The 15,908-nt window shown below is 38.1% G+C and overlaps 1 long non-coding RNA gene and 1 gene segment (V, D, J or C); both read left to right on the top strand.

Moving 5' to 3' along the window:
- The first annotated feature begins 9,532 nt into the window (after positions 1-9,532).
- On the top strand, positions 9,533-10,017 carry LOC125138966. The gene is made up of 2 exons (XR_007138051.1): positions 9,533-9,842; positions 9,931-10,017. It is a non-coding gene; the product is annotated as an uncharacterized LOC125138966 (long non-coding RNA).
- A 4,178-nt stretch (positions 10,018-14,195) lies between these two features.
- On the top strand, positions 14,196-15,906 carry LOC125138964. The segment is given in 4 exon segments: positions 14,196-14,803; positions 14,892-15,236; positions 15,388-15,441; positions 15,674-15,906. Coding segments are annotated over 4 exon segments (579 nt in total).
- Positions 15,907-15,908: the final 2 nt, after the last annotated feature.

The raw sequence follows: 15,908 nt of genomic DNA, 5'->3' as shown, positions 1-15,908 counted from the left end.
ATCTTCGCTTCAAATCTGCTGGGGTGCAGGCATCAGCATGAAAATGCCTAGGACGCTCCCAGAAACATTCCAGTTATCAATAAAGAGTAAATTCTGAGCCTGACACCATGACTGTAACCACTTATTTAACAGAAAAAGTCTACTTAACCTCTCAATTCCTCAGCTGGTACGTGGGAAGCGGTCCAGACACAATGATCCTTGCCGTGGGCACTGTGCTGCAAACCATCTCCACCAGGGTGTTGAAGTCGCTCTTGAGGATCTCCGACTGCCTTAGGCTGGTGTCCTTTGTGCCGGCGTGAAGAACCACAGCTCCGGTGTTCCTGCTCATGATCCCAGCGAAATCAAGAACACGAGCTCTAGGTAAGCAGTGAGTGCGAGCCTTACCTTTAGCCACAGCAGCACGGACGTGGTGAACAATGGGATCTCCGATGATCACGGCGTCAAATTCCGTGGGGTGAAGCTGTTCTGGATGGGGATCTTGAAGACCGGTGGAGGCGGAGGGGTAGAGGTCCTCGAATGGGGCCCGGCTAGCGTCTTCCGCTGCTGCTGCCTGGGCCTGGACAGAGAAATACATGGAGTAGAGGTGTTTCACACCGGGAATTTACCTGAGACAGGAGAGCGACTGACCGGGAAGCTTCCAGTGTGGCTTTCCTCTCCCTATGCAAAATGAATATCTTAATGTTATTTTAAAAAAAAACATGAAATTGTTTATAATGTAGTGAAATAAATATTAATATAGTGAAATAAAATAAATTCTCATGAATGAAAGACAGACACAAAATTTCCTAATTATTTTTATATTATATTATTTTTATTTTTATAATTTTTATTATTATCATTACACTAAAAGTCAAACTGGACAAATTGTAAGAAATTGTTCAGTTAAAACTCTCTGAGAACAAAATCACCTCATGGATCAGAAACATACGCTGATGTAGCTCAATGTAGATAAATTCACATGGAGCTGAAATGTAGTTAACTTTAAACAGAAAGCTGTTCTACAAACTCTAAAATCTTACTGTAATCAGACACTTTAGAAATGTTGATGCTGAGAGCAAATTGTCCCGCTTTTGAACAAAAAGATCTTATTGTATGAATATAAAATAATAAATCTGTGTTCAGTGAGACATGAAGTTAAAGAGATGTTTTCGTAATTGTATAGCGTGAAAAATCACAATAATAAAGTTACAGACATCACAGCCTACTTCTTAAGTGTCAGACACTTATGTGGAAGTTGTCAATCACTGACAGACAGAGAGCTGTTTCAGTTTGAGTCCCTGATCAGAGCAAACACATTGATCCATGATGCTGCATTACTGAGCTTTTGCTGCCTCTAGAACATTTTTCTTTTTTGCAAAAATCACGAGAAAATTAAGTTTTTTAAATTAACTTTTGTAGTATTTGCTTTGTTTTTCTACCTAGATTTTTTAAATTTTATTCAGATAATTGACTAATATTTACATTGAATATAAAAAGTCCTCTTTATTTCTGGGATCTTAATATTCCATCTTGGTCTGTGATTTCATTTACATGTTGCTTGTAGTTTTGTAATTTGGCTTTAATATATTTTTAAAAGAAAAAAGTCTCAGATGTTTCACTCTCATGTAAAGCTGCAATGAATGTACTGAATAAATACTAACTCAACAGTACTGAAAAATAAATTGTTATTCAATACATGATTTAAATGTATCTTTCTTTCGTTCTTTCTTTCTTTCTTTCTTTCTTTCTTTCTTTCTATTTATTAATTTCTTTATTTTATATTTAACCTTCTTAATGTAGAATCATGAATACATGTCAGGACATTTGTTTGTTATTTTATTTTATGAACATTTCTTAATGCCCTGATAAAGAATCAACGTTTTACTTTATACCACTTTAAACCACAGAGCTGTTACCACTAACACTGACACGTTCTCTGGTGTGATGGAAACCAGAGCACAATCAGCTCAAACCAAACAGAAGCGTGAGGCCATTAAGGTTTTAACCACATTAAAGGTGATGAAGCTGCCGGACTCGTAGACTGCAGCAACACTCTGTCTAAAGGTTTTGCGAGCATAAGTCAAGATGTGTTTTACAGTTTAATTCTTTAGTGATCACATAGTGTGACAGCATTCATTAATTATTACCCTTTATTTATTAGACCAGTTAAGGAGGACAAGTCCTCATAGACATTTATGCACACTCTAGCAGAGACACAGGTTGTACATCATCTTCATCAAGGAGATTCATCTCTTGTGTGAATTCCTTCTGAACTGTGGATCAGTTGCAGTTTCATCACTTTTTGCTCACTGTTATGCAAAATTGCAGCCATTATTTTCATGTTTCTTCTTCTAAAGTGATGAACAGCACATTTTAGAAGGATGGCATGTCACATGCATCAAAACCTGCAAAAGACAAGTCATTTTGTACAAGAGGTTTTTAGCCATGGAAACTGAACCAGTGCAGAGACAAAGGACTGAGTTTTGGTTCCATGGTTGGCCACCAAAAGTGTGACCTCAGCAGGCCCAGAGTGCTACTGGAGGTGGGGTGTCAAGTGAATCAGGAAGCCTACTGGTGTATCTGGGAAAGCAGCAGGTAATCATTGACAAACAAATGATCAGGGGATCAATAGGTTTGATCGAGATACTGTATATGCATTGAGGCAGGGGTCAGGAGAGCTCAAACTCCCACATGAAGGCCTCCATGCCTGATTGTATCAGATGGCCTGATGGTATCAGAACCCAAGTACTACACGAACCCAAGAACTTCCATCAACAACAGTCATAGCATCAAGAGGTTGAAGGAACAGGGCATTCAGTATGGATGGTACAGTAAGAACTTAAACACTGGCTTAGTTGAAGACCAATAATCTGAATATTATTCACCAACTGAAGTCAGTCTAAACAATAAATAGCTTCTTAGCTTCCATGAGCTGGTGCCTCCACTCCTCCAGGGCTACCTTCATTATAGTGACTAACAATTTAACGCATTGTATTTGTATTAAACTGGGGAGAGGCTTCAATGAAAATGGCATAGTTCAGTGGATCCTAAATGAACATGAGGGTGAGGAAGCACTTCATGAGGTCGTCCACATAAGTTTGAGAGTCAAGAAAACACTTGAAAAAATGAAAAAGCGGAGAAACACGAAGATATCCATACCATAGAATCCATAGAAACAGAACGTTCAAACAGTGTTCAGGACAACAGTCACAGCAAATGGTGGGCAATAGTGTGCACAAAAACAAATTATTAAAGCTATGGCAGGTAAAACAGCAGTAAAAATACATATTACAAGCAGAACTCACGAGGGTTAAACAGTCCTTGCTCTGTCCAAGATGGCTGTCACCGCAAAAGTGCTTGTCAAAGGAGGAATCGTACTTTGTTAATTTTTCTATACATTAGTGTTGGTTTACAGGCTACAAGCAATAAAAAAAGTCAAACTGTAAACCAGAGACACCAGGCAAGGGTTTGAACATGATGCAATCAGGCTTGGATATTACACAGCTTGAATGAACAGCAAGAATGTGTTACAACTCTATGAAGCCTTTATAAATGTGATATAATAGTCTCATATCCTTTTTCATGAATATGAATAATTTAATAAGTAACTGTATAAAACATGCCCATATTTATTTATTCCAAACCTGTGCACAAAGAGCTATTAAGAGCTAGAAGGATGTCCTTGTAATATTAACTTTTACTTTAAAATATTGTCCAGTAGAAATAATCCATAGTTTAGAATTAATTTCTGTGTGAAGACAAACCTGGGATTATGAGCCAAAGCTCCTAACAAGCCTAGAAACAGTCATGAGAGTAGACTGAAGTGTTCAAGCCATGTCTGAAAATACTCTTAACACATGTGTAGAAGTGTTACTGGCTGCAGCAGCGATCTCTCTCACACTACGCTGTAGTCTCAGTTTAAATGAAATAGCATTGTGGTTTCTGAGTTTCAGAGGCTGGGTGTTTTAGCCAGCAGCTCACACACACACTTATTCTGGGTCACGTTAACGGTCTAAATGTCTTTATGTTAGAATCTCAGGCCAAAACACAAAAGCTGGAATTCATACATTAAAAATATCTTTAATAAATAACATGTATGTTAAGAGCACTATTCAGACTGAGCTAGAAACCGTGCTCTAACTGTGTAAGGCCTGATATCCAGCCTAAAGGACTCAACAACAGAGTAAAGTATAAACTGACAATTTTGTAAACATATGAATAATTACGATAAGCCCAAATAAAACACTGAGTCAAGTCAAGAAGCTATTATTGTCATTTCAAACATATATAGCTTACACATATAGCTTAGACAGGAGTCAGTAATCACACCAAGGTCTTTTACTGCTGCACATGATGAAACAAAGACCAGGGTTCCTCTGGAATCAGAAAGCTTACTTCTGTCTACATGTGGTCCTAGTACAAGCACTTCTGCCTGTCAGAGTAAAGCAGGAGGAAGTTTGTAAGCCTCCACTGTCTGATGTCCTTCACACAATCTTCAATCTTATTAAGTTAGTGACTCACATCTGACATAACTGAAACATATAGCTGTGTCCCATCAGCACAACAGTGAAGCTAATCCCAAGTTTATAAATCATTGTACGAAGGGAAAGCATATATAAGGAGAAAAGCAGTGGGCCTGAAACAGAACCTTGTGGAACACAGAACATAACAATAGCATGCATAAAGAAGTCGCCATTTAGATCTGCGAACTGAAAATGGTCAGTGAAATAAGGCCTGGGCCAGGAGAGGGCTGTCCCTTTAACACCAACATTTTTGAGTATATCAAGTAGAATAGCCAGTCCAGATGGAGGCTGGTAGCAACGGCATCATCAGATGTGTGTTTTGGATTAAAACTGAAGGAAGTCCAGTGAGTTTACACATTTAAAACATTTCAACACAATAGGTGTGTATGGTCAGTGTCTATCAGTCACAATCTCCACCAGCAATGGGCAGTAACTATAAAACTAGCACCAAGTACTTGCACCATTCAGTCGGGAGGTAAACATACAAGCCACTTCCATGTGCTTACCATACAGAGGTGCATTCCTCTCTGCATTACAACAGCTGAGCCCATATTGGTGAATGATGTCATCCGGAGCTCTGTCACTGAGCCACGTCTCTGTGCAAAGACACAGCAGTTTCTAAACTCATGCTGTGTAACCTGCTGGACTTGGATGTAATCTAAGGGAGTAAACATTGGAGAACATGATGGTTGAGTGAAAGGCTGTCTAAGGTTCATTTTTAGCCTGGCACTGGCTTTCACCTCCTTGTGATAATCAACAGGACTTATAAATATTAAGTGATGGTAAAGGTCATATGTTCAGTCATTGTTATTAGCTGCAGCAGCTCTCTGTCACACCATGCAGTAGTTTCAGTTTAACAGAAATAACATGTGGTTTCTGAGTTTCAGAGACGAGTGTTTCAAAGTGTTTTAGACTGTAGCTATTTTGGGTCATGTTAACAGTCTAAATGTCTTTACAATAGAATCTCAGGCTAAAACACAAAGTTTAACTTTATTAATAAAAAGTCTTTAATAAATATCATGTAGAATACTAAGAGCACTGTTTACTCAGACTGTGCTAGAAACTGTGCTCTAACTATATAAGGCCTGTTATCCACCCTAAAGGACTTAACAACAGAGACACAGTTGGAATTAAATGATTCATATCTTCCAAAAGGTTTGACTTTATAACTCAATTAAGGATTAACCTGAATAAAACATATACAGTGTTATTTATGCAAAATGTTTAGACAAAGTGCTGCTGCAGTCTATAAGTCCAGCAGTTTCACACCTTTGTTTGTGGTTAAAACCTTAATGGCCTCATGCTGCTGTTTGTTTGACATGTTTGTGCTGTACTTTCCATCACACCAGATAGTGTGTGTGTGTGTGTGTGTGTGTGTGTGTGTGTGTGTGTGTGTGTGTGTGTGTGTGTGTGTGTGTGTGTGTGTGTGTGTGTGTGACTGTTAATGGAAACATTTCTGTGGTTTTGTATCTGAGAGATACAAACAAATGACACAAAGAATTGTTAGACTTTTATAAAGCCGCCATTAGAACATTAGAACAGAAGTTGAAGCTCAGAGACACATTTCATTATTGAGAAACTTCAGTAATAAGTAGAGAGAGAAAACTTTAAAGATAAAATTAATATAGTTCATCACTTCAACACATGGACATGTCAGTATCTTTCTGGTAATGAGGGTGTTGTAGTGACCAACACATTCACACTAGAATAAAAGTTCTCTATTAAACAATGATAACTTACACCTGACTTACACCTTACACCTGACTTACACCTGACTTACACCTTACACCTGACTTACACCTGACGTACACCTGACTTACACCTTACACCTGACTTACACTTTACACCTGACTTACACCTTACACCTGACTTACACCTGACTTACACCTTACACCTGACTTATACCTTACACCTGACTTACACCTTACACCTGACTTACACCTTACACCTGACTTACACCTGACTTACACCTTACACCTGACTTACACCTTACACCTGACTTACACCTTACACCTGACTTACACCTTACACCTGACTTACACCTTACACCTGACTTACACTTTACACTAGAGGTCTTCACGGGTCCACTTAGATCCGAAAACCTGAGGTCCGACCCGAGACCTGAGCGGGTTTGGGTCTAAACGTTGCACGGCATCGGGTCTAGGGTAATTTAAAATGAATGTGTTTTTACCGAACGGACCCGAGTAGACCCGAACTATTGTATCTCGCTTGTGTATTGAGTCCTTTTCCAACCTCTCCTCTGTTTGCCAAGACCGCTTGCAACATGTGGCTGGTGACGTGTGGCTGGTGGTAAGCTAATTTTCGTTGAAACAGACCTGTCAATCAATTTTTAATCCATGCTGTAGCGGTTATTTTAATGTAGAGTTATGCAACGTTCGGGTCCAGTCAGGTTAAAAAAAATTGCCAACTGGTCAAGTTGGACATGGGTCTAATTTTTTCGGGTTTGTCCCGGGTCGGGTCTTTCTTTAAAAAAATAATAAAATACGCACGTCATGTTAGGGGTAAAAAGTGATTCGGGTCACTTCTGGTCGGGTACATTTCTTTAGGCCCGGGAAGGCCTGTACTTTACACCTGACTTACACCTTACACCTGACTTACACCTGACTTACACCTTACACCTGACTTACACCTGACTTACACCTTACACCTGACTTACACCTTACACCTGACTTACACCTGACTTACACCTGACTTACACCTGACCAACAAGACAACTCTTCTGTAACACTGACACATTAAGTGCCAAATAAACTCAGTGTGTTAGAAAAGGTCAAAGGTCAACATGAGAGATTTCTTAAATGAATTTTCAGTTATTATATTATAAAGTGTAACACAAGAGAGTCAACAGTCAACATTAAAAACAGCAAATATCAACCAGGTGGAAGAGGATTAAGAAGAGGGAAGAAGGAAAACCACTTTCCTGAAGAAAGAATATTTGGTATCAGATTAAAACTCCACCTTAATGTGATCTGTCATTGTGATCTGGTCTTTTTGCATAGATTTCTTATTTGTTTAATTAGCATTGGGTGGTTTTGAGGGCAGGTGTAAATGGGTAGGAGCAGGTTGGAAGAGTCATCTGATTGGAAGAAAGGGCAGGGTTGGGATTTGTAGGCATTCCAGAAGAAAAAAATCCACTCTGAACATCGCTGCCTTTCTTGAGTTTAAGAGACAGGTGTGACAGGTGTGCTGAGGCGGGAATGAATAGACAAGGGAAGAGGCGAGTGACGTCCACAACCAAGTGGAAGCACCAAGTGACATCCACAGCCAAGCAGAGGCCCGAGTGATGTCCACAGCCGAGCAGAGGAACAGAGAGACAACCTCGGCAAGCCGCAGCCAGACAAGAAGTGAGGCGGCGTCCTCCACGGGAAAACAGGAAGTGAAGCGACATCCTCCAACAGAACAGATGTGTGATGTCCACCGAAAAAAAAAGAAAAATAAATAAATAAATAAAATAAACCAAAACTTCAGTGAACAAACCAAAAAAGTAAAGGGCAGAAAGAATAATCCAAAGAAATGCTCCCATAATTATCCGGTGCCAGGCTAGACGCCATCCTGCTAGACACTATCCTGCGGAATCCTTCTGTCAGAGAACAGGGTTTTTTTTTGTGTAAGACAGATTCAAAAAACAAGACACAAAAGACGAAGACATTACAGAGATAAAACAAAGATTCTGCACTGCCAACGGCAACACAGCACAAGTGAATAAGAAAGACAGTTATGCCCCTTTTCCACCGAGGCAGTTCGAGTGCTGGTTCGGAGCCAGAGCCTAATTTAGAACCAGTTCTTTCTGTTTCGACCGCCAAAGCACCGGCTCCGAACCAGGAAAAGTGGTTCTTAAGTAGCACCAAAACGTTGCTGGTCTAGACTTAAGAACCGCTTGGGGCGGGAGCTGGGGGCGGGGCTACTGTTAGCGCATTTGATAATGTACCTTAAGTATACTAATGTTTAATACACTTTTACTTTACCGCGATATGATACATTATCAGCACACATGATAGTAGGTAGCTACATGCTAAGGCTATATTTTTTTCTGTGTTAATGATAAAATAACGTTATGTACTTTTCGATTACAACCTCCGTTTATACAGATTACACGGAGCCGCACGTACACGTTTTATTCGCCGCGTTTGGATGCCAATGTAGGTTTCACAAAGCCATGAGCATTAACAGTAAAGCAACATCAGCACCCGGCTCTTTCCGGTGGAAAAGAGGCATTAGACACATAAGGGACAGGTGTGCTGAGGTGGGAGGAATAAAAAAGAGTGGGGCAGACACATGAACACAAAACATAATCAAAAGGAACATGGCAAAAGTCCAGGCTACATCCTGACATCCCCAAATCACACCAGTTCATACTGTAACTGATCATTGAGACGTGTCTGAGACTGAACAAGGTTTCTTAAACTGTTGTAGTTCATTTGTTAAATGCAAACCTACATGAGTTCATGACTTTTGTTAAGAACCTATGGGTTCAGATGACCAGGTCATGTTTTATGCTATTATTAGTGTTTACTTCAAAGAAAACAAAATGCCATTAAAAGTATCAGAGGTGTGTTTTTAAATGCTTTCACTGGGATGGAACCATTAAGAGATAGTTATTGTATATTTAGCTACAAAAATATGAAAGTAAATAAATATTTAAGGTCATTGAAGGTACAAAACTGGAGCTTAAGCTGAAAGTGACATACGTCTAAGTATGGTGACCCATACTCAGAATTCGTTCATTGCATTTGACCCATCCAAAGTGCACACACACAGCAGTGAACACACACCCGGAGCAGTGGGCAGCCATTTATGCTGCGGCGCCCGGGGAGCAGTTGGGGGGTTCAGTGCCTTGCTCAAGGGCACCTCAGTCGTGGCCGGCCCGAGACTCGTAACCCACAACCTTAGGATTACGAGTCAGACTCTCTAACCATTAGGACTTGCCCCTGGAAGCTCTTAATTAAAGCTGTGTTCTTTAGTTTGACTAAAAGTAAAAGATAAACATATTTAGAAAATACATTTTTTGCTCTTCATTAAACTTCTTCTATCAGAGAGATTTCAGCACACAGGACTGATAAAGCTCCAGTGTATCATATCTGTAAAGTCATGTGACTCGTCACACCATCAGAATAGACAAGAATTCACTGTGAGCTTCACACCTCATTACAGCTAATGGACCAATCAAATCAGTCCACAGCTTCAAATCATCCAATCAGGTGTGAGTCTGGACCTGGTTTTGTACTGAACACACAAGTTCATTAGATCACTTGGTGTGAACAGGAACGATGATCAGACTCTTTGTCGCTCTTTGTGCTCTTTTTTCTCTCTTCACAGCTGGTGAGTAACTTTCTGAAACTTTAATGTAAAACTATAATATTTTATATTTAACTCATTTACTGACATTAAATATTAAACATTTTTACAGTGAAAACTTCTGACATCAAGGAGATTGACGTGATAACAGTAAAGCGTGGAGAAGATGTAACTATGAAGTGTAGCATTAGCAGTGTCACAAAGAAAGATAGTGTAGTTTGGTACAGACAGATTTCAGGAAAATTACCTCAGTATTTTGCAAAACCATACAAGAACGAATTGGGCTACAGATTTATTGATGGATTTAATGATGCTCGTTTCAGTTTTAGTGTAAATGACAATAAATTTGATCTCAATATTAAAAAAACAAGAGAAGATGATAAAGGAGAATATTTCTGTGGAGAAAATGAAGGAAGTGTAGTGAAGTTCACATCTGGAACACGTCTGCAATTTGAAGGTAAACAGTTTTACTCTGATAACCTGCTAATTCCAGATCAACACTTTAACCAGAATTATGTCTACATATGTATTAAATGTTGAATATTTCACTTTATTTATATTTAGTATCATTTCTGTTTATTTTCTCCTTTTCTGATGTATCTGTAAAAATAAAGACACGACACACCGTCCAACATCTGGAACAACACACAGAGATTCATCCAGCAGCCCAGAAACAAGTAATAATTTGGTTTCCTTTCACTGTCTATAACAGAATGTTCCATAGTGACAACCTCTCACTGTTCATAAATCATACAATATTTATACAAGTTGTAGATTTATACATTGTGTGTATTTTCATAATAAAGAACCAAAAAAGTTGAAGATAAATAAGATCTCTTCTTTATAAAAAAAAAAAAAAAAAAAAAAGGCTCAAAAATAAGTGTTTTAAAACATCTGTATTTTTCCATACAGGTTGTTGTTTCCAGAATCAGGTGATGATCTATCTTTCCATGTTTAGAGTTGGAGTTCTTGCCTTTCTGGTTATTATCTTTACAATCATTTTTTTTGTAAAAAGAAATAGAAAAAATTGTTAGTTTCACTTTTGCTGTAATTTACCATGCATTATTATATATTGTCTTTCTTGTTTTCTTGTGATCTCGACATAATAAAACTCAGTTTTCATAATTGTATAGCGAGAAAAATCACAATAATAAAGTTACAGACATCACAGCCTACTTCTTAAGTGTCAGACACTTATGTGGAAGTTGTCAATCACTGACAGACAGAGAGCTGTTTCAGTTTGAGTCCCTGATCAGAGCAAACACATTGATCCATGATGCTGCATTACTGAGCTTTTGCTAACTCTAGAAAGTTTTTTTTTTTTGCAAAAAATCACGAGAAAATTAAGTCACGATCACGATAAAACAAGAACAAAAAAAAATTTAACAAAGCATGGTCTCTTAGAACTTTTGTAGTAATTGCTTTGTTTTTCTGCCTAGATTTTAAAATTTTATTCAGTTAATTAATATTTATAATGAATATAAAATCCCAAAGTCCTCTTTATTTCTGAGATCTTAATATTCCATCTTGGTCTGTGATTTCATTGACATTTTGCTTGTAGTTTTGTATTTTGGCTTTAATATATTTTTAAAAGAAAAAAGTCTCAGATGTTTCACTCTCATGTAGAGCTGCAATGAATGTACTGAATAAATACTAACTCAACTGTACTGAAAAATAAATTGTTATTCAATACATGATTTAAATGCCTTTCTTTCGTTCTTTCTTTCTTTCTTTCTTTCTTTCTTTCTTTCTTTCTTTCTTTCTTTCTCTCTATTTATTAATTTCTTTACTTTTTATTGAACATTCTTAATGTAGAATCATGAATGCATGTCAGGACATTTGTTTGTATTTTATTTTATGAACATTTCTTAATGCCCTGATAAAGAAAGAATCAACATTTTACTTTATACCACTTTAAACCACAGAGCTGTTACCACTAACACTGACACATTCTCTGGTGTGATGGAAACCAGAGCACAAACAGCTCAAACCAAACAGAAGCGTGAGGCCATTAAGGTTTTAACCACATTAAAGGTGATGAAGCTGCCGGACTCGTAGACTGCAGCATCACTCTGTCTAAAGGTTTTGCGAGCATAAGTCAAGATGTGTTTTACAGTTTAATTCTTTAGTGATCACATAGTGTGACAGCATTCATTAATTATTACCCTTTATTTATTAGACCGGTTAAGGAGGACAAGTCCTCATAGACATTTATGCACACTCTAGCAGAGACACAGGTTGTACATCATCTTCATCAAGGAGATTCATCTCTTGTGTGAATTCCTTCTGAACTGTGGATCAGTTGCAGTTTCATCACTTTTTGCTCACTGTTATGCAAAATTGCAGCCATTATTTTCATGTTTCTTCTTCTAAAGTGATGAACAGCACATTTTAGAAGGATGGCATGTCACATGCATCAAAACCTGCAAAAGACAAGTCATTTTGTGCAACAGGAAGCCTACTGGTGAAAGCAGCAGGTAATTATTGACAAACAAATGGGCAGGTGGGATCCTGAATTAACATGAGGGTGAGAAGGTCATCCACATAAGTTTGAGAGTCAAGAAAACAATTGAAAAAAATGAAAAAGGGGAGAAACACGGGGAAATTCACAGGGGCTTTGGCCCAGAGCATGATGATTGTTGGCACATCTGACAATAAACAGGGGTCAGCCTGGGCTCTCTGACCTGTCTGAGGCTATGCAGTGCCATATACAGCAAACTGCAATGAACTGTGTGTTCTGCCACCTTTCTATCTGTAAGGAGGAGTCGTACGGCTGGTGATCCATATGCAGCGTGAGTTTATTTGACAGATCGAACACAGACAGGCTGCAATGAACTGTGTGTTCTGCCACCTTTCTATCGTAGTCACCATTAACCTTTAGAGCAATTTGACTACAGTTGGTCTTTTGTGGGATTAGACCACACGGGTTAGCCTTCACTCTTCATGCACATAAACAAGCCTTGGGTGACCATAACTGTGTCAGACCACAAGTGGTAACACCACATTTAGTACTTAGTACTAAATGTGGTGTTACCACTTGTGGTCTGACACAGTTATGGTCACCCACAGTTATGGTCACCATTGCCTACCATTTGCTGTGACTGTTTTCCTGAACACTGTTTGAAAGTTCTGTTTCTGTGGATTGTTTATCTGCCTGAAAGCTCATTAAAGACTGTTCAGTTTTACGTCTGTCTCACATTTGGGTCAGCTGTCCTTCCTGACATAAAGCTGCAAGCAAAAAAAAAATGTCTTTAATTAAGAGCTAGAAGGATGTCCTTGTAATATTAACTTTTACTTTAAAAGATTGTCCAGTAGAAATAATCCATAGTTTAGAATTAATTTCTGTGTGAAAACAAACCTGGGATTATGAGCCAAAGCTCCTAACAAGCCTAGAAACAGTCATGAGAGTAGACTGAAGTGTTCAAGCCATGTCTGAAAATACTCTTAACACATGTGTAGAAGTGTTACTGGCTGCAGCAGCGATCTCTCTCACACTACGCTGTAGTCTCAGTTTAAATGAAATAGCATTGTGGTTTCTGAGTTTCAGAGGCTGGGTGTTTTAGCCAGCAGCTCACACACACACTTATTCTGGGTCACGTTAACGGTCTAAATGTCTTTATGTTAGAATCTCAGGCCAAAACACAAAAGCTGGAATTCATTCATTAAAAATATCTTTAATAAATAACATGTATGTTAAGAGCACTATTCAGACTGAGCTAGAAACCGTGCTCTAACTGTGTAAGGCCTGATATCCAGCCTAAAGGACTCAACAACAGAGTAAAGTATAAACTCACAATTTTGTAAACATATGAATAATTATGATAAGCCCAAATAAAACACTGAGTCAAGTCAAGTAGCTTTTATTGTCATTTCAAACATATATAGCTGCATGAGTCTATGGGTTTGACAGTTTCACACCTTAATGGCCTCATGTTGCTGTTAGTTTGAGATATTTGTGTTCCATCTCTGTGTGTGTGTGTGTGTGTGTGTGTGTGTGTGTGTGTGTGTGTGTGTGTGTGTGTGTGTGTGTGTGTGTGTGAGTGTGTGTGTGTGTTTGTGTGTGTGTGTGTGTGTGTGTGTGTGTGTGTGTGTGTGTGTGTGTGTGTGTGTGTGTGTTTGTGTGTGTGTGTGTGTGTGTGTGTGTGTTTGTGTGTGTGTGTGTGTGTTTGTGTGTGTGTGTGTGTGTGTGTGTGTGTGTGTGTGTGTGTGTGTGTGAGAGAGAGAGAGAGAGACAGAAACCATGTCCAACTTTAGAAAGAATACTGATGAGGTAGAACACAACAAGACAACATTTCTGTAACACTGACATATTTAGTGGCAAAAAAATGGTCAAAGGTCAAAATGAAGGCTTTTTTAAATGAATTTGCAGTAATTATAAAAACCGAGTCAACAGTCAGCAATAAAAACAACAAATATCAGCCAGAGGAAAAGAAAAAGAAAGAACAAAAGAGAACAAGGGAAAAAACACTTTCCTAATGGAACTTTATGGTATCTGAGTAAAGCTCCATCACCAAAGTCAGACCCAGACATGTCCTAGTCCACGCAATCTAAACTGTCCTGTAGCGTAGAATCTAAACTGTACCACCAGCATTGTTTGGTTCTGAGGGCGGGTTTAAGTTTGCACGAGCAGGAGGGAAGCGTGATCTGATTTGAAGACAGGGCGGGGGGTGGGATTTGTAGGCATCCCAGAAGAAGTCCACTATGAACATCGCTGACTCTCTAGTGGTCGAGTTTAATAGCTGTTACTGAGAAACTACATGCTGCTAGATCAGCCAAGCTGTCATCTGTCCTCATCCTACTCGACCTGTCAGCAGCGTTTAACACAAGACTTCAGACTTGGAATTCATCGAGCAGCATGGCAATGATCTGAGTCTGGACCTGGTTTTGTACTGAACACACAAGTTCATTAGATCACTTGGTGTGAACAGGAACGATGATCAGACTCTTTGTCGCTCTTTGTGCTCTTTTTTCTCTCTTCACAGCTGGTGAGTAACTTTCTGAAACTTTAATGTAAAACTATAATATTTTATATTTAACTCATTTACTGACATTAAATATTAAACATTTTTACAGTGAAAACTTCTGACATCAAGGAGATTGACGTGATAACAGTAAAGCGTGGAGAAGATGTAACTATGAAGTGTAGCATTAGCAGTGTCACAAAGAAAGATAGTGTAGTTTGGTACAGACAGATTTCAGGAAAATTACCTCAGTTTATTGCAAAACAATACAATAAAGAATTGGGCTACAAATTTATTGATGGATTTAATGATGATCGTTTCAGTTTTAGTGTAAATGACAGTAAATTTGATCTCAGTATTAAAAAAACAAGAGAAGATGATGAAGGAGAATATTTCTGTGGAGAAATGGAAGGAAGTGTAGTGAAGTTCACATCTGGAACACGTCTGCAATTTAAAGGTAAACAGTTTTACTCTGATAACCTGCTAATTCCAGATCAACACTTTAACCAGAATTATGTCTACATATGTATTAAATGTTGAATATTTCACTTTATTTATATTTAGTATCATTTCTGTTTATTTTCTCCTTTTCTGATGTATCTGTAAAGATAAAGAGACGACACACCGTCCAACACTTGGAACACCCATGTGCAATGAAATGAGTAAGAACTTTAAGAACTACATTTATTTAATGTCTGAATTTGATAATTTTTTTTTATTTTGCAGATTTATTAGTTATTCTTTGTTTGACAGCAATTTACCAACACAAAACAACACAAGTCAATGTGCAATAAAACAATTTAATACAAAAAAAAGGAAACTTAACATAAACTTCTGACTAATCAGAATCCAGAACTGAATGATTCCTAACAATAATTGTGTTTCTCCCTGTAGGTGAGAGCTGTACTGCTAACATGCGTCTGTTCTTCTGGCTCTCCATTTCAAGAATCGGAGTTCTCAGTGTTACAGTTATTATAATTACAATATGGTACAAGGTTTTAAAATCAGGATCTAAAACTTGATAATTATCTTGTTTAATAATAATATATAATATAATGAATATAATAATATATAATTAATAATAATTGTCTTTTAACTGTTGTCTGTGTCGCTCTAACTGTATTTTCCA

The sequence above is a fragment of the Tachysurus fulvidraco genome, chromosome 16 (genome assembly GCF_022655615.1).
Source record: "Tachysurus fulvidraco isolate hzauxx_2018 chromosome 16, HZAU_PFXX_2.0, whole genome shotgun sequence".
Lineage (NCBI taxonomy): Eukaryota > Metazoa > Chordata > Actinopteri > Siluriformes > Bagridae > Tachysurus > Tachysurus fulvidraco.
This window is presented reverse-complemented; position numbering and strand designations above follow the sequence as displayed.